This window comes from Chanos chanos, chromosome 1 (assembly GCF_902362185.1).
Source record: "Chanos chanos chromosome 1, fChaCha1.1, whole genome shotgun sequence".
Lineage (NCBI taxonomy): Eukaryota > Metazoa > Chordata > Actinopteri > Gonorynchiformes > Chanidae > Chanos > Chanos chanos.
Window position 1 is genome coordinate 46,023,098 of NC_044495.1, and position 25,725 is coordinate 46,048,822.

The following is a 25,725-nucleotide window of genomic DNA, read 5'->3' on the forward strand; positions in this document are numbered from 1 at the left end:
CTGATGGTGGTTGTTTTGTCTGGAAAGCCGTGTAGCACCGCAGGTTCACGTTACTTTGCTCTTGCCTCCTCTGGGCAAAAATGTTGAAAATATTCCTCTTCTTTGTGCTCTATTCTTCATCCATCCATCTTTCTCCTCAGGCATATCACCCCTCTGTCTTTGTCTCTTATTCTATAAACGAGGTATTAAGATCCTCCACTGATTTCTTCACCCCTGTTAACTTGCCTCCCTTTACCTCTGCTATGTCCTCGAGGAAAAAAAAAATCCGCTCTAATTCTGTTCTCTTTCCCTCTCATCCTAACGCCTCTTCTATCATTCCATCTCTAACTTTTGGGATGGAAAGCTCTGGACTCCAGTTTGGTGCTTCCACTGCGTCCCCAGCAGCTGGCGGCCAGACTCATACTTCTCTGGGCCTGTGCCCTCTCGCCCCTCTCTGAGTGGGGACGGTCACTATCTGACTGGCTCTGTGTGCGTTCAGGCTTGCAGTGGCCACTGGTGGGGGAGGTGGGGGCAGGCTGGGAGGAGATGGTGCGGAGGAGTTGGTTCCGCTTGCGGAGGAAGTCGTTGTTGGCGCCCAGGCCGAAGCTGGCCTTACGCAGGACCATGCGGGCACTGCCAGTCTTGGCTGGGCGGGATCGTTGGGCATACTCCAGCTGAGAGAGGTGGGCAGCATAGCCATCTGTGACGAACTGCAGGTTCAGGCAGAAACAGAGAAAGGCACATTTATTTGTCTTTGAGAATTTTGCTTGAACTGATTTTAAGAGCAAGGAGTATCATCTTTCACTGTTCCTTTCTCTTGCTGTTCAACATTATGTATGAGACCACGTTTTCTGATAACGAGGTCTATGTGAGGTCTGTGTGCATGTAAAGTTTTAGGGGTGTAAAGTCTGTAAAGAGTGTAAAATTCACATGAGTGTAACTCCTCAAAGTGCAGATTAGAAGCCCTGTGTAGCATTTTCTTTATCTACTGATGATTAAGGGCTTCCATTTTTTTTCTTTGAAATTCTTTGAAGAAAAGATACATGGTTAAATACCTCATAGCTAAGGGTAAAATATCTTAGTAGAACATGAAAATGTCCAAACATCAATTGTATGTGTATATATACAACTGAAGGCCATGGCTGGTCATATTTCTGATCCTGAAATGATCCCGTCTAACTGAACAATCCCGTGTAACAGAACGCTGATTGTACCTGACACTGATGCTGCATTTTCTTTGATGGTCTGCCCACAATGTAAATCTGAGAGGGTGAGAGACCGATGGAGGTGTACACAGAGATATCTTTGGTGGAACCATATCCCGCACAGATCTTCATATGAGTCTGAGGATTCAGTTGTAAAGACTAGCATTACACACACAATTTGACACAAAGACACACACACACACACACAAACACACACACACCAGTCTCTCACCCACAGACACGATTTTTCACATTTAGTCAACTTAAATATTTAGACACCTCCTTACTTCTAAAAACTGATAACACACATATAGACACACACACACAGACAGGCACACACAGACACACACACACACACACACACACACACACACACACACACACACACCTCATTGATGAGAGACTTGAGGAAGTTGGCCTTGTGTCTGAGTGGGTCGTGGACCAGGCCATCACAGAAGGAAACGATGCCATGTGGGAAGTTGTGTTGAGAGAGCCAGGCCACCACCCTTTGTTTCTGCATGTCAGGACGGCCCGTAATGTAGATAATCAGATAACCCAGGTCCTGCCAGTGTCTGAGGGACAGAGAGATGACAGACAGCAAAAATCAGGGATGAGAGAGGATAGTTACATTGGATGGAAGGAGTACTACTTCACTGCTATGTTAAAACATTTCTGTTGATATGAGCCATGCTTATTAGTATTCGTATGTGTGCATTAGTATACATGTTCGAGTGCATACCCGTGCCCTTAATGTGTCTGTGTGTGTGTGTGTGTGTGTGTATGCTTGTGTGCGTGTGTATGGTGCTATTTTACCTGACCACATCCACTGCTCCAGCCCGCACTTTAGGGTCACTGCCCATGATGGACACACTGGCAGCAAAAGAGCCATCAATACTAAACACCACAAACTCCGTGCCATGAGGGAGGACTGTCAAATAACTATCAGCAAACGTGTGATCACCCCTGTGTGAGACAGAGAGCGGGATTTATTTATGCAAATGTATTCCCTTGCTTCTCACTGAAGTCATACGGCCATGTTTCTTTATAACGTAGACATGTTGTTTTAAATCCTGTGAATTCTGTTATTTTTAAAGTCTGCTCAGGATAGAGTTTCTCTGGTGTTCGTGTTGCTGTTTGGTGTTAGTTGGTCTTCATTTCAATGCTGAAATGTCTTTTTGTTGTGAGGCCTAGTTTTGCTGTGAGAAATTTGTGAAGTTTCTTCCCACCTGACCACCATTTTGACAGGGTACACTCCCACTCCCAGCTTCCTGCCCTCCGTCTCTGGGATGGTGTACGACACACGGCCGCTACTGCTGGTCACCTCTGTGCCAAAATACTCCCACTCCCCTGACGGAGGCTGAGTCATGATGTGTATGTCCACCTGCACACACACACACACACACACACACACGTGCACACACGCATGCGTGCACACACACACACACACACACGCAGGGGCAGGGGCAGGGGCAGGTGCACGTGCATGCATGCGCACACACACACGCACACACACGCATGCACACACATGCACGCACACACACACAACAAAAAGTCACACACACACACAAAGGTACACATACGCATGCGTATGCACGACAGACAGAAAGACAGACAAAAAATCAAATACATTTGAAATATATGAGGATACATAAAAAGATGTATAGAAAAACATATAGAACAGTGAAGTTTTATGCTCAAATGATAATGTTAGGGGATCTCGGGCTATTTACTCTATTGCCAACAGACTCTCACCTTCTCCCGAGCCAGAGTCACAGACTCTAGTACTGACAGACTGTCTCACCTTCTCCCGAGCCAGAGTCACAGACTCTAGTACTGACAGACTGTCTCACCTTCTCCCGAGCCAGAGTCACAGACTCTAGTACTGACAGACTGTCTCACCTTCTCCCGAGCCAGAGTCACAGACTCTAGTACTGAAAGACTGTCTCACCTTCTCCCCAGCAAGAGTGACCATGTCCAGCGGCCCATACATGAAACGTCCTGTCACAACTTTCTGCCCATCTTCAGTGAACACGGCGTCATTCACTCGGTGATTGGCTGTCACGTTCTGCCGTTGGAAACAAGAGTGTGGTCAGGTATTGCATTATGGGTTTGGACACTGCATGCCCCATCTGTGCACATCTCTAATTAAACTCACCCTTATCTTCACGTGAGTCCTCTTCCTTAGCCACTTTTCCCGGGGTTTAGACGGAGTGAACTCTGACACCTCCTTCCCATCCAGCTCCAGAATGCTCGAGCTCTCATGTCTTATCACCTGGGCAGAGAAGACAGACAGGGAGGAGAGTCAGGGAAGAGAGAGAAGGATCACAGACATGGAAGAGAGAAAGAGATCACAGGCAGAAAGAGAAAGAGAAAGAAAGAGAAGAGAGAGAAGGCAACTCTGACTGTGTATGCTAGCATTTTCTATAGGTTTGATTATTATTCCAGTCTGCAAATATACATGTGCACGCACACTTAGGCAACAGATACTACTGTGTACTAACTGAAAGACAACACTTCTGCTGTTGCTATGGTAATCACACACCTCAGTCTACTGCTGTCCTGTCCTAACAGGTGTTGCTGTAAACACAAGGCTGATCACGAGTGTTGACTGTTGTCAAGACTCCAAAAAGGGTTGGCATTTAAATCGTGACTGGAGCAGGTGACAGACTGAGAGAAAGTCCTTATCATATGTTTAGAACAGGGTTCTTTTAAACTGGTATCAATCACTATCATCTGCATCAGTGAGGTCCCATAGACTGTCTGATCAGGGCCCCTGGTTTAGGAGCCAAAATCACCAAACTGTTTACAGACTGATACTGGGACTGTAATGTGAACATTTCATACACATTTCAAGCCTTTTGCACGATATAACTGGGTGCACTGCTTTGTGGGAATTGTAGCTCTGAAACTCACTTGTCTCAACAGGAAGGAGACTACATCTGTGGACTCCCAGTAGGAGGCATGGAAGAGGTGAGGCAGGGCCACGGTGGGGAAGGCTGTGAGGGCGTCAGGGCAGTACAGGGCGAAATCCAGCCGCTTGGTGCCCCACCAGCGTGCAGCCACTACACACAACACAGGACAGCTCGGTCAGGTGACGTCGGCACAGCCAGTCAGGGCTGGTCTCATTCTGCAATAGTACACAGTGTGTGTATCTGTATAGACTATGACTGGCAGGCAGGGTTAACAGTTGGGAGATGAGACGAGAAAAATCAACGAGCTGATTTGTCGAAATGAACACGCGGTGTTAACTGACGTTCGGTGACAATCAGAGCAATCTGTGGGAAAGACAACAGCGGTGAGATTAAGTGAGGTGCAGAAGTATTTTAAACAAATGGATGAAAAAGTGCACATTATACTAGAGCGGCCTTACCACAGTTCTACTGGTGCAGTGAGGAGTGATTTATAACTTCAGCACAATCATAGACGGAACAGAGGAGGACCAGAATAGACTGGTGTATTAGGCTTTAGCAAAGAGGGAAACGATAGTCACATTGTTTCTGAGAAATCTGTGACTTCATATTGGTGAATCAGTCATTCCCAAATGGCACGCAATGCTGTAGTTATTTATGGGAGTCTATTGGTTTAAAGAGACCAAGAGGTTTGAAGAGTCTGTTGCCCTGATTTGCATTATATTTTTACCTTTAAGGAAACAGGAAACAAAACTAAAATAACCCCTCCTGAGAGAAACAAACCATTGTATCATGTGACACTGAGGTTATTAGATTAGATTTGTGCCATCTGACAGTTAAGTAAGTCCTCTGCATTACTGTCTGTGTTAAAGGGTGAGAAAAATCCAGATTTCTCTCCAAAAACTGTTGACGCAGAAGACGAGAGGAGAGATCAATTCCAGAGTGTATTAGTAAAATCACAAAACATTGATTGCAGTGCTGATAAACTCTTCGGTGAGAGAGGACAGGACAGTTACCACAGATACCAAAAGATGCTCCCGATGAAGTGAACATTCAGAGAGGAAGACCACACAGGAGCTGTGCAGTACCCACTCTTACAAACCAAGCAGAGAGAAACTTCTAGAAGGAAGAAAAAAGTGCCAGTGATCAGAAAGAAGCCCCATCCTGAAGTCTCCTGCGAATTCCTTCCCTTTTCCTATGTAACATCTGACCTGGAAAGACTGCCATAGTGAGTGAAAGGTCAGAGAAGGTAAGGAGCTCTGTGAGAGGTCAGCTTTAAGGAAGCTGACCCATGCTGTTTTTTATGAAAAGAACATAATTTTATGAATGTAACCGCTTCAATTTCAGATTCTCTTCACTAAAATAAGTTCACTTCACTCTCAGACCCACAAGCCCAGAGATTTGGAGACCAGGAAGGGGTTGGAAAGTGTTGCCGAAGTGGGAGAGAAGACAGGGCTCACGGATTGAGGTCTCGCTGGAAAATACCTTCTTCAATGTCAGGCTGGGAGTCTATAGAGACCAGGTCGCACATGGCGAAGTCCAGAGAGGTTGAAGTGCTCCTCTCATACTGCACTGGAGAACATGGGCCTATGTCACAGTCCGCCTCCACATCCACTCCTGCATGTAGTTCCAGTTCTGGGTCAGCGGGGGGCAGAATGGTGCTGTTCTGTGCCCTTCGGCGGGGTTTGGGGGATGGACCCATGGGGAAGAACTTTTGGGAGGTCAGGGCCAGCTGGGCCAAAAGGCTAGTTTTTTTGCTTTGGTTAACTTGGGCTGTTCGTGCTATGACAGGGGACATGAGACGGAAATCTTATCAAACCAGACATTTCAAATTATATATATATATATATAAATGACACTTACTTACAAACTCACTCAGTACCAGTAACTCTTTTTCATTCATTTTTCAAAAAGAAAAAAAACAGGACTTGTCTTTCAGATTAAGAATAATGAAACCACACAGCAATCATTTCACTGACACTGTATATAATGTGTAAGAAGAAACAACCTGCAGGACCCGCATACAGTCAGAGTGCACAGACATCAGAACAACTCCATGTGACAGAGGAACTGACATGTCACAGAGAAAGCATTTTATGTCTGTGTGTACAGTGATGACAGGTGCTCAGTCAACGCTACAGGCTCTCAGTACATTTACATTCAAACAATGGGCTGAGGAAAGGACAAACAAGACACGCATCATATTTTCAAGAACCATATCAGCACTTCCTCCATCTCTCCTTTAGCCATCAGTGAGCATGACGTTAGTTTAAGAAAGATGGGACGCTTGCGTGGCAGAGCAGGGATTTTCACTGTTGCACATGGGTGCCAAGAAAGGGGAAGTGTGAGAGAAAATTCACAAGAACTGGTGCGGGAGAGAGAGTGAGATAAAGACCGAGAAAGAGAAGGAGACAGGGAGATAGAAAGAGGGAAAGAGTATGAGAACTGGTGCAAGGGAGAGAGGGGGAGAAAGAGAGAGAGAGCGACAGAGGGAGAGAGAGAGAGAGAGAGCGCCTGAGAAGAGAGGGAGACTGACTGGGGTTAGAGATGAGACTTACGGTTGGCTATGTTGGAGGCAGTGTAACTGTCTGCCATTCCTGAGACCTGACTTGCGATGCTGACCTCACTGGCTCTGCGCACTGGGCCCCGGTTATGGGGCGCCGTGATGGGGGAGGACGGGTACGAGCTATCCACGAGGACACCGCCGTGAGACTGAACAACATCCGCTAATGAAGTCGAAACAAGGAGATCCCGTTAGACAGACACACACACACACACGCACACACACACAGACGTGCATGTTCAGTCACTGATGTGCATCACAGGGAACAGAGTAGAGCAGAGCGTGATGAACATGGACCAGGCAATGTAACAGCGTGCTGGACTCTTCTAAGTGAGCAGTTCTGCATGATTATATTGATTCATACAATCATCACAGGATGCCGTGGTTGTGAGATCTCCTCAAACATGATTGAGATGGATGTTGAATTCTGAATTATTTGGTGTCTTGTACACATATCCACTGTGAGCAGATGATAACGGCTTTGAAATTAGCTGAAAAGGCTTTGTTTTCCAACTGTTTCTGCTCCACTGTGACGGTTTATCAGTGACACACTCAAAAACTTTGGTGGTCACACTCACATCTTTACAATGTTACACTTATCGTATTATCACTGCAATTTCTGAATTTAAAAGCCCCTGAATTTAAAAGTTTTATTTACACTTAGAAAAGGGAATCATACCATAAAATCATGTTAAAACAAAAAACAAAACAAAAAACAGACCAACATTTAGTGTTTTGCTGCACTAAGAGTGTCTCTGGTGAAATGACTTTGACCATAGAGCAGAATTAAATAGGTTCATCTTGTGGAGGATCCATATAATCTTAGATAGGATTCATAAAATCATCTTGGCCCAGATGTGAGTCTGGGCAGGAGGCTGCAGAATGGGAAAGTAGGGACAGAGTAGAACACTGCGGCACATGCATCTCTCTGCCTAAGCATATACAGTCTCCTATTCCATATTCAGACATCATAATGGTAATGCTGAACCTGTGACTGGGCCGTAATGAGTCACTATCAGTAATCCACCCCAGATTAGGAGTGACAACACATAAAAAACAAAAAAGCAAAAACACGTGGCTGTGTTTGTCTGCAAATATGTCTACAAACACATGATATGCAAAACAGACACATACATACACACACACACACACACACACACACACACACACGCACATACATACTGTATACACACACGCAATGATGTTAAGACAGAGGAGTGAGTATGCATGCATGAATGAGCAGAAGACAGGCCACAAACAGTCAAGCACCTGAGAAATTCCACGCAATACAAACACACACACACATACACACACAGACAGACAAATGAGAGAGGCTACACACACTCAGAAGACGCGGAGGGGGCCTTGACTGAGGTCTCAGGCCAGTTTAGCACGGGCACTGGGATGCATGTCTCACTGCCTGTGTCCGGGCAGCGCACTGTGCTCTCCAGCAGCAGCTGGGGGTGACTCTGCACTGCGTCCACTGAGAGCCGTCAGACGAGTGTCGGGGGTAAGGGTTTTCAGGGGTCAGAGGTGTCAGAGAAGGGGTACGGGGGGTATAGTTTTTGGGAATTGAGAGACAGCAGCCAAAGGAAAAGGAGAAAATAGAGAAAGACAAAAACACACAGAAAAGACATGAGGCAGCAAAGACAGAGAGAAAAAACACTGAAAGCATTTACTGTCAAGCCGTACTCAAATCAATAATCAATAACGGCACTGCAAATAACAATGACAATAACAGCACTGTGACCGACAATGATGCGCCGTCGTCACGTGATGACTGTGTTTACAACAAACTGTGTTAGCTGCAGCTCTAAGCTAAACACAAACAGCTCTGAGGCCATTAAACAATCGTCATCCAAAATACTTTACCCAATGATGTAGCATCCACTGCACGGACTGGAACAGCGGTGAAATGAGAGACTTTAACACTGTTGACCAAACACTGACAGAGCATGTGTATGCCCATGATTCTTGCAGTGGGAGAACACACTGGGCCACTGGGCCGGTGATGACAATGCTGACAGGGGCTTGGTTATGTTTCACTGCTTCACTGGCATCTATCAGTGGTGCCATCTCAGTGCATAAATGACTATGTCAGAGTTTTTCCATAGTCCCCCAGCTCAGCATGACAGAATACACTTCACAGGTTAAATATACTCGTCATTACGTCCCTTGCTCAACAGGATATGAATCTCTGATCACTTAGATTGGAAACCCCAACACCTTCTCGCAAATTTCTCGTATAATAGTTATTTTATATTATTTAATTACTTATAGACTGCATGAAAGAATGTGTGTGCGTGTGTATGCATGCATACGTGTGTGTGTTTTAGCTTGCTCACCCAGCAGGGCAGAGTTGCCATCACCCAGTGGGAAGCGTTGGTAGCGTGGTACACTGAAAGGGGGCAGCAGGTGGAACTTTTTCTCCAGGAGGGGCTCCAGGCGGGAGGCTGAGGGGTCTGCGGGATGGAACAGGTTATAAACCTGCTGACAGGCAGGCCGGAGCTGAGCCACTGCACACATGCAAAAAGACAAAAGAAACGGTCATAACCTACACAGACAAATCATTCCCATTAAAATGCTTTTACACAGTGACCTTTTGGATTAGGGTTCAATTTTCTCCCGTACTAGCATTCAAATAAGAGCTTTTATTTAAATTATGTTTCAGATTGAACATTTTCACAGACATGCTTCTGTATTTCTTCCACTCTGTGTTCTTACCGTCCAGCATTGGTATGACTGTCTTCCTGAGCGCAAGCACTAGGCCCAGTGGAGAACCGAACAGGAAAAAGTCTGAAACCTCAAAGTCGAACTTGCCCAGGGAGCTGCCGTCCAGCATGGTGCTGTTACTGGACCTGCGTGAACCTGATTCGTTCCTCAGGACGCTGGAGTGCAGACTGCAGACGCACACACACGTAGCCGAGGCAAAAATATTTATTATTTGTGCATTGTCAATACTATGCATATTGTTAAAGTTATTACTATAGGTAAGTTAATTGTCCTGTTGTTTAAGTCCCTGGATTTTTGTGTGATTAAATAAAAATAAAAATATTTTGATACGTGTTTACTTTAATCCAATATGAATGGCTGATGCTCACGATGCGCGCGCCTACTCCTGAATGCCAGCGTTTAGAGAGAGAACGAGAAGCTGAGGAGACTTCTCGTATGTCCAAAAGTAACTAATCTTTTGTTTGTGTACCCTAATGTGCAAGGTTTTGTAATGACGATCTCACCAATAATCGTGAGGAAGATTTGTACGATGTTAACTCTAGTCAATAGTTGATAAGCGCTTTTACGAGTATACCAGGCTAATTGATTAGCAAGTTGGTTTTGGTACGCTGACAAGATGTACAAACTTTCACTTGGCTTTTGACAAGCACGAATTGATACTACTGGCTCCACTTCCACGGTTTCTGATCAGGAACGAGAAGCGTTAATCAGAAAGCGCTTTGGGCTACCTACTGTACGCTCAAAGTTCCTCTAGCACCGCTGGATTTGTCTTAACGGAGACGACGCACCATCTCGCTCAAAGACAAAGGCCAACGGTTGTCAAGAAAAGATTGAAGATAGGAAAGAGCACTGGATATTAACAGGTAGTATTCTAGATTTAGTTTTTCTGCACGTTTAACCGTGGAGCGGCAGTTTATTTTAGTTTTCAATCCTCAGGAGGGTCGACACAAGCCTGCAACGTTTTATTTTGTTGAACTTTTTATTAACTGCCCATACTATGCACATTATTGGGTAGGAGTACTACATATACGTCTGTAGGAAAACATCAGTTTCGTACACACAACAATAATTAAACTAATATAACATCTACAATTACCTCTGTTATTAGTCATACACATTTTGTTTATGGTTAAATATTTTTGGAGACACGTGAACACTCCCAATTTTATATCACAGTAACATCAGACACACACACACACACACATACACACACACCTTGTTAGAAAGGCTTGGTGCTGTTTGATGGTGTCGATCTCATAGGTGGAGGAGTCACTCCTCTTACGGGGGAGTTGTCTCTTAGAGTCGTCTGCTCCTCCAGAGCGTGGGATGTCGATGTTACTGCGGCTAAGCTGTCGGCTGGCCTCCAGAGAGGTGTTAGAGGAGGAGCTGTTGCCACAGTTGATGATGATTCCTGGGGAGAGGAGATCGGGATCCTGCGGAGAGAAAGAGGAGGCATGAGGTGAACAGGGAGAGGACACGTGCAGGTAAAGAGGAAGAGAAGTGGTCTTTCAGTCAGAGCTGAAAGTGTGTGTGTGTGTGTGTGTGTGTGTGTGTGTGTGAGACTTTGCCCTGATTGGTCCCAGATTCATATGGCTGATGGGCTGTGAGGGTGATTTATAATTCAGGGCAAACTGGGGATATAACAGGAAAACTGGGAGTATAAGAAGTATAAGAAGAAAACTGAGAATATAAGATTAATTTGTCATGATTGAGAAAGGGCAGGATTGGGAGAGAACTGATACTGGAAAGAAATGTTAAGGAGAGGAATGTTATTTAAGGGGAATGTTATTGGGACTTTTATTGGGACAGGGACTTTTTTGGAGGGGGATGTTATTGGAGGGGAAGGTTATTGGACAGTGATGGCATGTCACTCACATGTGCACTGACTACGCTCCCCCGGCGACTGCTGTTTTGACTTTCACATACTGTCTGATTAGTGCTACAGAGAGCATCAAAACCCAGGATTCCTCCTACACAGTCTCCAATCAGACACACCTACAAAGACATACAAACACATGTCAATATCTACAGCACTGTGCAAAATGGCAGTATTCATTATGACTCTAACCTCCAATTAAATTTGCTGCATGTTATAATGATTATAATAATACCATATTTCACTACATACCACTGAGATAGAGAGATAGATAGATAGATAGATAGATAGATACATAGATAGACAGATGGATAGACAGACAGACGGATAGATAGGCAGATGGGTAGATAGACAGATTAATTGATTGGTTACACTACAGAGCAGTACAGAGACTCACTTGTCCTGAGAAACTGGCGCCGTCCAGAGATCTGATGAAGTCTGAATAAACCTGATTGGCTCTGCTGATGACCGTTGCCACAGCATCCTGATACTGAGGGCTGGACGTGGCGAGGAGGGGCAGGGCTGCTAGTGGGATGTGGTCCTGACTGCTGAACAGACAACCCTCATCGTAGCTATATGGACTCAAACTGGACGCACACACACACAGACAATGGTAAAGAGTTGTTAGAACACAGAGCTCTCTCTAATCAGTGTGACTTCCTGGTTGAATAAAGATAACATAAATTCTTTACCAAAGTCAAAAAATACTCAGCTAATATGCATGTGAACTAAATCTCCATATTTCATGCATTCCATCTTTTTTTGTCCTAAGGAAGACACGAAGCACTAGGAACTGTAGAGACAACAGTTCCTAAATCACTGTAAACAGATCTTAGCATAGTTTGTGTAAGCACATATGGCTAACATACAGGCAAACTGCTTTTTTCTGAGTGTACGACCTAAATATTCCTGCATGAATATTAAAGAAAGGCAGCAGGGCTCACTTGGACACCAGGGAGAAGGCCTCAGCGCAGATGGCTGGGCAGGGCACCAGGCGCAGAGCCAGTCTGCCAAGAGCAGAGGGGTAGTGGACACGCATGACGGTGTCAAAGGCCGAGCTGATGGTGTTCACATCGCTTTGCTTAGAGGTCTGGTCCCCACTTCCCGTGTCCAGAATATTTCCTCCATGCAGGACCAAAATAAGGACGTGGATCTTCGAGGACTGCAGAGACTGCGAGCAAGAGCCATCCTGAGGGAAAAAAAGGAATGGATTAGATAGATAGATAGATAGATAGATAGATAGATAGATAGATAGAAGAAAGGGAAAGAAGAAAAAAGGAGAGGACATGAAAAAATAGAAGGAGAGGAGTACATGGAAGAGAAATAATAAAAAAAGGACAGGGCTGTCAGTTAGGGTCTGTTAGCTGTCAGAGAAATGCACTGATGGCTAATCAAAGCTAACAGGTCAGGCAGCAGTGCTGTTTTAATGCTTAGCATTGGCCTTTAAAAAAAGACAAAAAAAGAAAAAAAACATTGGCTCAACGTTCTGAGTCATACATTTAAAACATCACTGTTTAAGACCTTCAAAACTGAGAAATCTCCTAGCATCATTTACACAGGGCCCCAATGTTTATAAGAGGATAGCCACTGGTAACACTTCACTATAGACAGACAGACAACATGTGTAGCTATCTGTCTACCATTTATCAAAGCTAATGCTAATTAGTGGATTGTGACTCCCACTGCTATACTACTGAATCAATAATGTGATCTTAAGAGCTCTAGCACTGCAATATATTGCATTTATGTCAGCAAATGCATCATTCAGAATCTTTTATTTCAGATTTACAGTACTCTCAAATGCCTGAGTAAACTTCTCTGGTGCAGTAAGGACCCTCTCGTAACCACACACTATCACAGTCTCTGAGCTGACATGGGCATGAACGTGGAGACGATGCTTCAGTTAGTAAATGTCATAGTACTCTTACGGAGGGTTTTCAAACATTTCAATGTAATGCTCCCAAAAAACATTAAAAACAACACATGTTGCAGGAGGAAGGGCCATGCATTCCAACCCCCCACCCAGAATTCATACATCATCAGTAACCATAGCAACTGACACCACAAACTCATGAACGCGAACACACAAAGCATTCCAACCAAAGATAGTCAATAAGCAACATACAGTTCTGCCGTCGCACAGTTTGCACAACCATCAGGGAATGTAACAGAGGGAGCAGATTTGTCCAAAGGGTCTAATGACACAGGGCTTGGAAGGACCACGGGGGTGGGGGGAGGGGGCAGGAAGGGAGTTAGTTCTGGACCCATACAAATTGTCATTCTGGTCCAATCTCAGTTCTCTAAAACATATGACTGTCCTCGCCCAGCTTCACTCTCACTGATCTCAAAAGAACCATTTTGGCAGCACCACACTGCACAGGCTCTCTCCCCCTGCAGGGTGTCTGCCTGTCCAGTGCTTCTGTAGATCAGCGCTCAGAGTGGAAGGAGATGAGGAGAGGAGGCTGTAGAGCACTGAGATGGGGTTCACTGATACAGGCACATGACACGTGGGGTTCTAGTTTGGCAGTGCAGACCCACTCATCAAAACACATCACATTTATCTCACAAAGTCCAAGCCAACCATATAGACAGCACACAGATATATAACCATAATAGGACCTCCAGATGAGCACTCTGACAATGTGAGTGACGCATGAGTAAAGTGATGCATTTTGACGACATTTGCACTACCAAAATAGAGCCCGCGGTTTACTTACTGACAGGTGCCTGGTAATGGTGATGGTAGGGATGGTAACTGCACCACGAATCTACAGCAAGTGCAAATGGACAGAGAGACTACAAGAATGAATGGTCGCTTCTGTGCCTCCAACACCCAATTCAAATTTAAATTCAGTTCCACTTATGTAGGGGTTTTTTTTTTTTCTTCCTAAGAATAGACATTGTCACGTAGTGGCTGCAGAGAACTCTGAGTATGGGATCTCTAGGGGGCAGAGTGAGTAAAAACACTCTTAGAGAGGAAACAAAACTCTGAAGGACAAAGCCACACTCCTCTGACTGGCAACAGGTAGGCAGATTAGCTGGTTAAAATAATTGGTGTATATTGGTGGATGTGGGACAGAAATGTCTAAGAGGGGAGAAGATTCCTCTTCTGAAGAGATGCTGTGACTCTTGTGACTTCACATAACAGGTTACGGTACAGCTTAAGTTAGCTTTGTAACAGCTATGGTCCTGCATGAGACCGCAGACTTGATGAGACTGTGGTAACGCCATGATAGATATCATGTTAAAAATCTGGTGCAGCATGTTGGTGTTAACCGTGGATTGTTTGTGAATGCAGACAAAACGTACCTCTTCTAGTCTCTCCTCGCTGGCAGATCTCATGTACTCTCCACCTGTCTCCTGATACAGCTCTTCTGTTGAACACACACACACACACACACACAAGCTGTCACACAACATCTCATAAAAATACAGCTGTCAACAGCTGATGTAGAACAGAATCTGTTGATTGGCTTAAAATAGTCAAGGCAGGGGTGCTGTCAGTCAATAAGGACCTGAGGCTTCCTCCACATCTGCGGCTTCGATCTTATCCATTAGGTCATTGGAATTCCACTTGGTGATCTCTTTGGGAAAGATCTCCTCACTATCTGACAGGTCCTCTGTCCAGGAGAGAACAAAGAGGCACACACCATTAACCACACTGGTGCAAATATACTTTTATCATGTGGTGCTAACAGAAGCAATCACACTTAAAAGCTGTTTTCAGTCTCCTCTACACCTCCAGTTTAAAACCCTAAAATGACACACTCATGGTATCGGTATGTTTCAGTCTCCTGTAGATCTCCAGTTAAAAGGCTGAAACAACACACTCATGCTATCAACATGTTATTTTTGTACCATTTTCTAAGTGCGTTTATTACAGCTGCTTATAAGATCACAGAGAGTAACTTCATTTGACAGACTAAACCACCCATGAGATGGAAAATAAAATGTTTTCTTTCTAAAGGCGGAGAGCCATTGGGCATAAAGTGGAAGCAGATGTTCATGTATGAGTAAGGTTGACTGACTGATGTCAATCAAAAGCAGTGGTTGGCTTTAGGCTGAGAGAAAATAGCCAAGACGTGGGTGTTAAAACAATGGTAAAATAACATCCCTGTGTCACTCTCACTGTTGGCCCTGGGTCAGACTAGAATGGACAGGCTTCAGATTATTTCTGAAACATACCTTTAAAACATTTTCAAAGTGCAATCATTTCCAAAGTGTGTAAAGTGGGGTGACAATGGCAAAGCCTCATTCTAAGCAACATACAAACATTCCCAAATTTGCATTTAGTCATATTTAAGGTGTGAACACCAAACAACACAGCACAAACCAGTAATCAAAACGTGTTACAATCTGACAGGTCTGATAGATCATGGAGTTAAAACCTCTACTTTGCATTTTCCAACCGTAAGCTAGAGCAGTCTTTAACAAATGTTTAAGAGTGAAGTTTTGGCCAAATATTTTAACCACAGAAAATCGTCCAATGAAGTGGCAAAGAAAGATGCCCTCTGGATTGTCTAATGCACTTTATGGGTTTTGAACTGTGTGTTTTCAGTTTATTGTATTTTGAGGATCAACCGTGTGTATATATGCTGCGTTGTCTCTGATATGGTTATTGTAAAATAGTGAGATATCTGAGGGAAATCTAGGCCTGACTTGTTTAGTTACAGCCTCCAACATGTGTCTAAACTCATTAGGTCCCTTGATCACAACAGCACAGGTTTATTTAAGATAGCTATGGTAATTTCTATAATGGATTATCTCATGCTAGTTTTTAAAATATTAAGATATATTGTGCAGTCAGTGTTCCCCAAAGTCGGTACTGTGTGTGCATTCCAGTTTTCTATAAAGCTGCGTCCGTTGAATTGCATCATAAGTATGGAACAGTAGGTATCATTACCTACTGTTCACTGCACTGCTATGCTTGATTACAGTCTCTCTCTTCTTTGAACAAATATCTTTAGGTTGTTAGTTTTACTGTCAGTGAAGGTCTCTGGCTAATATGTGTTGATGGACATGCCAAAGATGGACAAGGATACAAAAGTGCTCTTTATTCACAAAGGAAAAGCAATGACTCCAGAGCCATGAAAGACAAACTAAACACTGAATGGCATAGAGTTGATAATGAACAATTTTTGTAGATTCTTTAAATTGCCATTTAAATCACAGAGGACCTGACATAATACTATCATTTAAAGTTTGTTCCTGAAACCTGCCCCTGCGGCACTAATATAATGTCTCGGGTGTTTGTGTTCTCTCAGGGTCTAAGTCAGGTGTATGACTGTGTACTCCAGTCTGTGTGATGTGTTTGCGTTCTCTCAGGGTCTAAGTCAGGTGTATGACTGTGTACTCCAGTCCGTGTGATGTGTTTGTGTTCTCTCAGGGTCTAAGTCAGGTGTATGACTGTGTACTCCAGTCTGTGTGATGTGTTTGCGTTCTCTCAGGGTCTAAGTCAGGTGTATGACTGTGTACTCCAGTCCGTGTGATGTGTTTGTGTTCTCTCAGGGTCTAAGTCAGGTGTATGACTGTGTACTCCAGTCTGTGTGATGTGTTTGTGTTCTCTCAGGGTCTAAGTCAGGTGTATGGCTGTGTACTCCAGTCTGTGTGATGTGCTGTTTATTCCCGTATTACAGAAAGTACAACACTGCTCACAGACGTGAGAAGAAGAGGGAGAGACGTGTGGATTTGGGCATGTCACCCTTGCACACATATGTCCCTGAGTGTTCTTTAGCTCATGAGTGTGTGAGTTCATGATTTCTGGGACATTCCCTTCCTTAAGAATGCGTCTATATTAACTCCTAACATGTAACCCAACCAGTTCTTACAGAGATTATAATCAGCATTTTAGTCTCCAAATGGAGGATATTCAAAGCACTTTTATGAGTAATCTCTGCTCCAGATTTCAGAACTAAACTTCATTTTATTTTATAATTTTTCATAAAGTTTAAACATATATGGTTTATTTAAAAGATTTATGATATATAAAAACATACAGGTGGAGATTTATTCAGACCAGAAACTATTAAATATATAATTACATTTGTGTGTGTGTGTGTGTGTGTGTGTGTGGCCGCGTGCGTGTGTGTCTGTGTAATTCATAAAATATAAGTCAATGTGGGCTAAACTTTGGCTTGATCCATGTAGTCTGCCCTAATGTTAACCTACCACTCACTGTAGTAAGGGTGCTTTAGTTAAATTGCACCCAAACAGGACTGAAACAGCTCTATAAAAATACATAAAGACAGTCCTGTTTTGTTATGATTCCAAAATATTTTAATCAAGTTCATGTTTTAGTTTAATCTAAAAATTCCAAACAAAATAAATGCATTTCAGTCCAAACCTCAAGAAATAAAGAATGATGATTAACTTCATCACTGGGTTTCAAGTAAACAACTTATATGCAAGAGAAAGAGAGAGTAGTAGAGAGAGACAGAGAGAGAGAGAGTGTTAAATGAATTCTTTTTTTGGGAAATTGACCAAGTTGTCTGTTTCCTGGACAAACAAAGCAGATGGAACATGGTACAGCCACACTTCCTCCTGTTCACTGCAACTGCAATCCCAAGGCATGCTGGGTATCTGGGTAGCCTAAGAACTGGTCTGTGCCAGGAACACATGCAGAGAGAGAGGCGGGCGAAAAAGAAGCATTTGAAACAGGAATAAACCTTAAACTACAGATTCAGGTCCAGCCAAACTCCAAGGCACAATCTGCCAGTCCTTACAGCTGACCCACAGTCAGAGACTTGAGCTGTTTATAATGCAGAGAATGTTGGGGCTGGCGTAAGGAGTACTAGCCTGAATTCAGCGGCCTAAGGCAGAGGGCAGTTACCATTTCAGCTCAGCAATATTGGAAGACAAAGGTTAGAATGGCAAGCAGAGTGAGCACAACTAAGCAAAAACAAACACAACTCCAGCCAACACATACAGCTCTCACACACAGGTAAAAACCTGTTTTGTTTCCATACCATGGGCATCGAAGAACTCTTCATCAGAACTTTCTTCTGAATCCCGTGCGATGCTCTGCATCCTCCACTCGGAGATACTGTGACGGGATGGACTCACTGAAACAAAGGAAACAAGATACACATGCTCTACTGCATATTAATGATGCATTGACTAATTAGGAGTATTAAATAATAACGAAACATTAGTTGACGTAGTTTGACCAGGACAGCAGTCAGACAGTGTTAGAGAATTTACTAATTTATGCCAATGGTATTTTAACTGTGTCAGAGCAATGAACATAAATTAGCACACAAACTTTTGTGTGTGTGTGTGTGTGTGTGTGTGTGTGTGTGTGTGTGTCTGTGGGGCGGTGCGGTGTGTGTGTGTGTGTTTGCATGTGTATGTGTGCGGGTGTGTATGTGTATGTTTTCTGGAATGGGGAAATCAGTGTGACCCTGACCGCTGATTTGTGATGCCAAATACACAATATGCTACAGACAGCAGCAGAAAAACAAAGCATGAGGAAGGAGACAAGGGCATGGCAAGCCCGGTGAAATACTGTCCTCCTGTACAAACACAAGCTTTTTCAGTCCTTACACACACACACACACACACACACACACACACACACACACACACAATGTCTATGTAAGTTATATTCATCACTTTGATATGGTTAACATACAGCCAGCATAAACCAGTAAGTTTTGGCAGTTCTCTCGCATAGTTCCTTCGCATTCCAGTGAAAACTCTCTCTCTCTCTCTCTTTCTCTCACCTCCTCTCTTGGAGGACCTAGAAGAGCGTGAGGAGGTGGACCACTGCTTGGTGAGGCTGGAGCGTGCCTGCAGTGTGTCTGTAACGGGCTCCTCCCCTGGGCTGGGGCTCAGTGTCTCCTGGGCCTCCTGAGCTTTCTCTGGCAGGGGCCCCGCCCCGTTGGCCTCCGTCGCCTCCTCCACAGATGTGTACTGGGCCATCTTCTGAGCCAGGGCCAGCTGAGTCTCCAGCTCCAGCTGTCGGATGTCCTCCATGGAGAGGCCAAACCATTCATCCTGCCAACACCAGGCCTGGCGGTGGGCACGAACCATCACCTTCCTCAGCCCTGAAGTTCAAGGGTTCGCAAAATTAATACACAAATGTATGTACAAATGTATGTTCACTGGGAGTGTTTTACTGGGAGTGTGTGTGTGTGTGCATGTGTGGAGAGATCCCGGGGAAGTGTTTTGGAGTGCGTACATTCTCTTAGCAGTGAAGTCAGAATAGGAGATGTTAACCAATACAGGCTTGTGTTTAGGAGTCAACTCTGTGACCTTCTGGGCTGATCCTCTTGCCTGAAAACTAAAACAAACACAGCTAGATATCCTTCTATAGAATAAACATGCTCACCTACGTCATGAATGAAGCGTTCGATTTTTGACTGCATGCCCCAGTAGCGGAACTCCACCTTGCAGAGTTTGTAGGCACACATGATGGGAGACCGACTGGGATCCTTCACGTACTCCTCGATCCAGTCATCCGTCAGCGGACCCCGCTTCGTCTTCACAGAGCAGTAAACCCGCGGGTCCTCCTCCGCTTTGTACTCGTGGGTTGGGATGGGGTCCTTCACTATGTCTATAGGGTCTGGCCAAAAGAGAGAGAACATGAGGTCAAATGCATACAATACACCCACTGATTTTACAGGGTTTACTGCCAACAGAGGGTCAGAACTGAACTGAATTGAACTGAACTGAACTGAATTGGACTGACCTGAATTGGACTGAATGGAAAAGCTGCAGTGTCAGAGCATACAAAGTCAGAGATGTTTTGAGATATTTCAGTTTAGGTTTCAGTTTCAGTCTTTTTAATTTCAGTTTAGGTTTAATTGAATTTAACCTCTTTTTCTCCCCATTTGGAGTCACCATTTTCCCAACCATGTTCCAACCATAACACTAGCCAAACATCAGACATGAGAAGGACAGGAGAACACATCCTGTGAGATGCATTGAGTCACATATGTATCACTTCTTTTCACCTGATCTCAGTTAACAAGTATTTCCACTGGAATATGGCCTGGATGGACACACTGTGCAGCGTTTCAAAATGGCCGTTTTCGCATACTGATTTACACAACCACACAATGGCATCTGAGACTTCTTGTCTCCATTGTGACACTGTGTTGTGGATCTGGGTCAGAGGACACCCTAAAGCCACACACAGACAAGTCACGTCTGACATCGGCTCAGTGGTGAAACAACCCGACAGTCAAAACCGGCTCCAGCACAACCTCCTCAGCTAAACCCCTCAGGCACAGGGCTTACACGCCAGTGGGCCCACCTTCACAGCAGTCCTTTTCTACATCTGAGACCTGAGGCGCTGGGGATGGCTCAGCAGTAGAAACATGTAAGAAACATGTATGGAACGTGGAGCAGATGCTGAAGACCAAAGCTGGGATCTAGAAGAAGAGAACTGCACTCTCCTCCCATTCCACTTCTCTCTTCTGCTTCACTAACCCACAGTATTCACCCTAGGGCTCTTATTGGGCGTAAAGACAGCCCCTGGTCTTCAGCCATTTTCACTGCTCAGATCAAATAAAAGAGCAGCAGTGTTTGGCACAAATCACCTGCTTTCATTTTTACCTCTAACTTAATTATCTTTCATCCAAAGATGTAGTGTACTCACACCCTCACCCACACAAACACACATGCCCACACACTGAGTACACACTTATGGAGCAGTACCGAGTGACCAGTGAAGGCCTTCTGAGAAAACAAATACACATCCTTACAGTTTGTTTTGGACAGGTTTTATTTGTATCCTTCTATAAGTGCTACTACCACTTCCTTTATCTGATCTATCCCTTGTGTTGTCATGACAACAGGTCTTTGGAATGCCATCAAAGTGACGCTGTGGACGAATCCAGTGAACAGGTAGCATACTTTACTAGTGGTGGCGTCAGTTAGAGAGTTTTACTTTACTTGAGATTTCAGCCAATCAGAGTGTTTTAACTCACTAGATGTTCACCATCAGGTAGAATTTCTTACCCAGAGTCCTCTGTCGCCGCTCAGCTGGGGACAGGTTAAAAACATCTGCCTGTGTTCCCACATCAGACTTATAAAACGTCTCAATGTCAATAGAGAACTTCTCCACAAAAGGACATGTGTACCTGCAGACAGAAAAACAGGAGAGAAAACACACAAGCCCAAGAAATACATTTATTATTCTTTTTATTTCACTCTCTGGGCTGATTGGTTACTTTTACTTCTGACTGATGTGAATCTTATAGTCACACAAACTCTATGAAACAAATATCAAAAATGCAGAATAACAGCAGTGGACATGTATTTGAAAAGTCAGTGATTCATTTGATAACATGTAATGACAAACCAGAGAACTCTTAAAAAAAAAAACAGGTTCTCCATCACCTGAGAACTGTCCAAATGGACAGACTCAGAACCAGAGAAAAAAAAACACAACTACGCAATGTGGACGGTACAGCTCTGAGTTTCATCTGTTATCAGTAACTGGACCGTGATATCAGACATGGGGGAGGGAGAAAAAGGGAGGAGAGAGGAAGGAGGAGAGGGATGGTGAATGATACATGAAAAATGTATCTTTTTCCTGTGCCCTCAGACTGAATGGGGGAAGGATAGATGGAAGAATGGAAGGACAAATGGAGAGATGGATGAATGAGTGAACTGATGTAGAGATAAATAAATAAGTGAACAGATGAGAGTGTAAAATCCAGACCAAGCCTGACCTTGTGCGCGTGTATGGATACGCATTCCAGGACTCCTCCTCCACCCTGAGCGCGGCTTTTGGCAGAATGGACCGGAACCAGCTGGGAATATGCATTCCTATGTGATAGACCTTGTGTGTGTACTGTCCAGTCCCTCCTGGTCCATCAGTGTACGGCCGGTTCTCCAGGATCTCCACACCGCTCCCCTCGCCACAGCTTTCCTCACGACTCTTTTTCTACAAGTTCAACACGATCAAAAGAGTCTGTGTGTAAGAGTGGATTTCTTGCTCCTGCTGAAATCAAGGCTTAGACTCTTAGAGTCTTAATGCTGAAATATCTGGAAGTAATTTTGAAGAAAACAGCAAAAACAGGATATTTTTCTCCACATTGAAAAATAAGAAAAGAGTTAAGCAGGACATTCTAACTACTATTGTAACTCATGTATTGAGGATATGAGAGAGTATTTTTTAAACGGGTTACTGTGGTCACTGTGTCTTAGATGCAGCTTAACTGATGGATGGAGAACATTCCACTGTCATAAACCTTGTTTTAGGTCTCCAAAGCATCATACACACCACAGAAACTCCAACATTGCAGAGACAGTCACCAGTGCCGTGTGTTCAAATCAAGCTCTAAACAAAGCTTAAGTAAAGTCTGTACTACATGATGTCATTAATGTTTTGTGTGTGTCCTCATTAGATTATTCTAGATGATATTATTTCAAATTGGTGTGACCTCCTTTAAGCACATTCTATAATCAGCTGCAATGGAGCAAACAACCAAGACTTCTAAAAATGACACTGTAAAATTGACACCACACAAAGATATCTCTGTTTCATAAAAAGGTTAAGAAAGGACAAATTTTTTTTTACACAATGTCTTCTGTAACCTGGCAACCGAGGACAGACTTTACGACTGAAGCCGTGGCATAGGGTCTGGAGGCCGAATACAGTGTGTGTGTTGTGTTTGTGGTGTGTGTGTGTGTGTGTGTGTAGGTGTATGTGTGTTGTGTTTGAGTGTGTGGGTGTATGTGTGTGTGTGTGCGTTTGTGTGTTGTGTTTGAGTGTGTGTGTGTATGTGTGTTGTGTTTGTGGTGTGTGTGGGTGTGTGGGTGTATGTGTGTGGGTGTATGTGTGTGTGTGTTGTGTTTGTGGTGTGTGTGTGTGTGTTGTGTTTGTGGTGTGTGTGTGTGTGTTGTGTTCGAGTGTGTGGGTGTATGTGTGTGTGACAGAGAGAGGAGCAGTACTGTCTCTGTTACGGGTCTCATTAACTCTGACAGGCCCTTCATTAGCTTCCCGCCCAGCTCTCAGCAGCCTCACAGACTCCTCAGACACACTGCAGACACACACATGTGCACACACACCATACACACACACCATACATACACACATGTGCACACACACACACAAAGTTTCCTATGACCAGATTCAGTATTGCTGGAGTAAATTTCAGGTTCGTAGTTCTGTGAATGCCATAACTGAATTAAACTGACAGCACTACAGGTGGGCTTCTCTATGTAAACTGATGGGTAATACCTGATACAGCCACACATGTGGGCTTCTCTATCTAAACTGATGGGTAATGCCTGATACAGCCACACAGGTGGGCTTCTCTATGTAAACTGATGGGAAATACCTGATACAGCCATACAGGTGGGCTTCTCTATGTAAACTGATAGGTAATACCTGATACAGCCATACAGGTGGGCTTCTCTATGTAAACTGATGGGTAATACCTGATACAGCCATACAGGTGGGCTTCTCTATGTAAACTGATGGGTAATACCTGATACAGCCATACAGGTGGGCTTCTCTGTGTCTCTACAATTTCACAGAGCCCATCCTCTGTTCACCACCAGCTCCACAGAAATATAGCAGGGAGGGGAAAGGACGTTACAGAGGAGCAGAGAAACAAATGTAGTGGGAGACAGGGAAGAGAGAAGAGCAGCAATTTCCATTTGTCTGTATATTACCCCAACAGGTGAACACTGTTTGCCATGGCAACCGACTCACTGTAGGTTCAAAGGAGAACCTACAGTGAGTCTCTTCTCTTCTCTTCTCCTCTCTCCTTCTCCTTCGCCCCCCCCTCTCTATGTATATATAATATATATACACATATACGTTCATTTTTTCACTGTTACCCTCCCACTCGCTCCCTCTCTCCTTCCCTCTCTTCCTCTCTTCTCTCCTATCCTCCTCCACAATCTCTTTCTGTTTTCTTTGCGAGTGAACGAGAACAGAGAACATAACCGGAGGCATGCTGGTGATGTCACGGTCGTCACGGTAACCACAGTGCTGGGCTTTGCGGGGTCATTTTGGGTCGCTTGGTGGAGCAGGTTAATGGTCTTAAAAAAAAAAAAAAGAAAGAAAGAAAGAAAGAAAGAAAAGCTGTCTTCTTTCTTTCCGTGTCAAATAATAAAATTCACAAAGGGAGCTCTGTCATGTGGATATCTCTGGGGTAAAACATTCTCTCACTCACATAAATGAAGTGTTACAGCACTTGAGACGCCAAACGGAGTTTAAGAAAAAATAAATTACATAACAGAATTACAGGAATACTGTATTTAACTAGATTACAACAGTTACCGTAATATTACGTTAGGAGTTCATACAAATGTTTGTTTCAAACAAAAATTATAACAATCTGCCACTTTGTTCCTAATCTCTGTGGATTAGGCAGACAGCAGCAGAGAGGAAACAAGCTTTATCATGAAGCAATATGGCTGAAATTAATCTGGCCAAAACTGTCGCTAAAGCGCTAAAACCCACTCTCCACTGAAACATCCCTATGAACACAGGACAGATTACAGTTAAACTCTCTCTCACTCTTATACTTTCACTCTATCATTCACTCTGTCCTTCCTTTTATGTGGTGCATCACTTAACATCACATTATAACTACAAGCTTTCAACTCACAGTGCCTTCTGTTTTCTCTACACAAAACTGTCCTTGGCCATTCCCTCATTCCTTCTCAGATCCAGTAGTTCCATAACTTATCCACACACACACACACACGGCTCCTCTGTATCTCAATCCCCTCTCACGGAAAACCACAAAGCTTCAATTTCATATGTGTGCAGCACTGAAAATTTCACCTCCAAGGATCTCCTCTCAGAATCTCCTCTCGGGATCTCGTCAAAAGTTCACTGTTCCAGGTGACCTTTGTTTTCACTCTGTCTGATCAACCTGAAGTGAGACGTGAGCATTCATTGCACAGGTGGAGGTGAAGTCTAGCGTTCCATCCTGAGAACTCACCTGGATCATGTAGAGCTGGGCGATGCGGTACTCCTCCACACTCAGGGGCATGGGAATACGGTACTCTTTAATCAGCATGGCGGGCCGTGAGAGAGCGGCAGTGTGACTGGAGAGGTAGAGTAAGGTAAGGGGGAAGGAGAGAGGGAAAGGGACTAGAAGAGGGGATGTCTAATCGGACGGTGTCAAGTCGTCTTTGTGGTCTTCATTGCTGACACCTGCGTAGAGGAAACAAAAAAAGAGGGGGATTTGTTGAACAACCAAATCCGTAAAGGAGAAGAAATCTGGCACAGACAGACACAGTAGCTGCTGCACAACATGCAAGTTTGCTGATTCACCTGCAAACTGGTGGAAAATTCCAGAATAATTCTACTACAAGGCTTTCTCCCTAACCCACAAAAGAATTACAGTAGAAAAAGATTGTAATCTTGTTGGAAAGTAGAGCTTATTTCACTGAGTTTTCCGAAGATTTTGCTTGAAGAGCTCAGTCCCAACATTGTCTCTGAGAGCCTGTATTATTTGTGGGCTGAAGACAGCGCTAATGACAGAG

At 44.1% G+C, this 25,725-nt stretch overlaps 1 protein-coding gene across 1 annotated transcript; it reads right to left on the bottom strand.

The window, feature by feature from the left end:
- Positions 1-271: 271 nt before the first annotated feature.
- On the bottom strand, positions 272-25,256 carry LOC115809978 (membrane-associated phosphatidylinositol transfer protein 2-like). The gene is made up of 26 exons (XM_030771873.1): positions 25,179-25,256; positions 21,945-22,159; positions 21,229-21,350; positions 19,595-19,828; positions 18,987-19,310; positions 18,231-18,326; positions 14,781-14,885; positions 14,575-14,639; positions 13,983-14,033; positions 12,210-12,454; positions 11,663-11,852; positions 11,265-11,384; positions 10,605-10,822; positions 9,381-9,556; positions 9,002-9,172; positions 7,999-8,139; positions 6,652-6,819; positions 5,579-5,875; positions 4,098-4,246; positions 3,340-3,456; positions 3,133-3,249; positions 2,411-2,565; positions 1,998-2,147; positions 1,573-1,756; positions 1,194-1,322; positions 272-689 (listed from the first exon to the last, which is right to left on the bottom strand). Exons 1-26 carry the CDS (start codon positions 25,254-25,256, stop codon positions 324-326), a joined length of 4,383 nt encoding a protein of 1,460 aa, XP_030627733.1. The 3' UTR covers positions 272-323.
- Between the last annotated feature and the right edge of the window lie 469 nt (positions 25,257-25,725).

What these genes read in the sequence shown, in the direction of transcription:
- LOC115809978 (XM_030771873.1), bottom strand. Translation starts at nt 25,256, where the DNA reads ATGCTGATTAAAGAGTACCGTATTCCCATGCCCCTGAGTGTGGAGGAG. An exon ending in ACGCTTCATTCATGACGTAG is followed by an intron (nt 19,311 to 19,594) that starts GTGAGCATGTTT and finishes CTTGAACTTCAG; the next exon opens with GGCTGAGGAAGGTGATGGTT. An exon ending in GGAGCGTAGTCAGTGCACAT is followed by an intron (nt 10,823 to 11,264) that starts GTGAGTGACATG and finishes TTCTCTCCGCAG; the next exon opens with GATCCCGATCTCCTCTCCCC.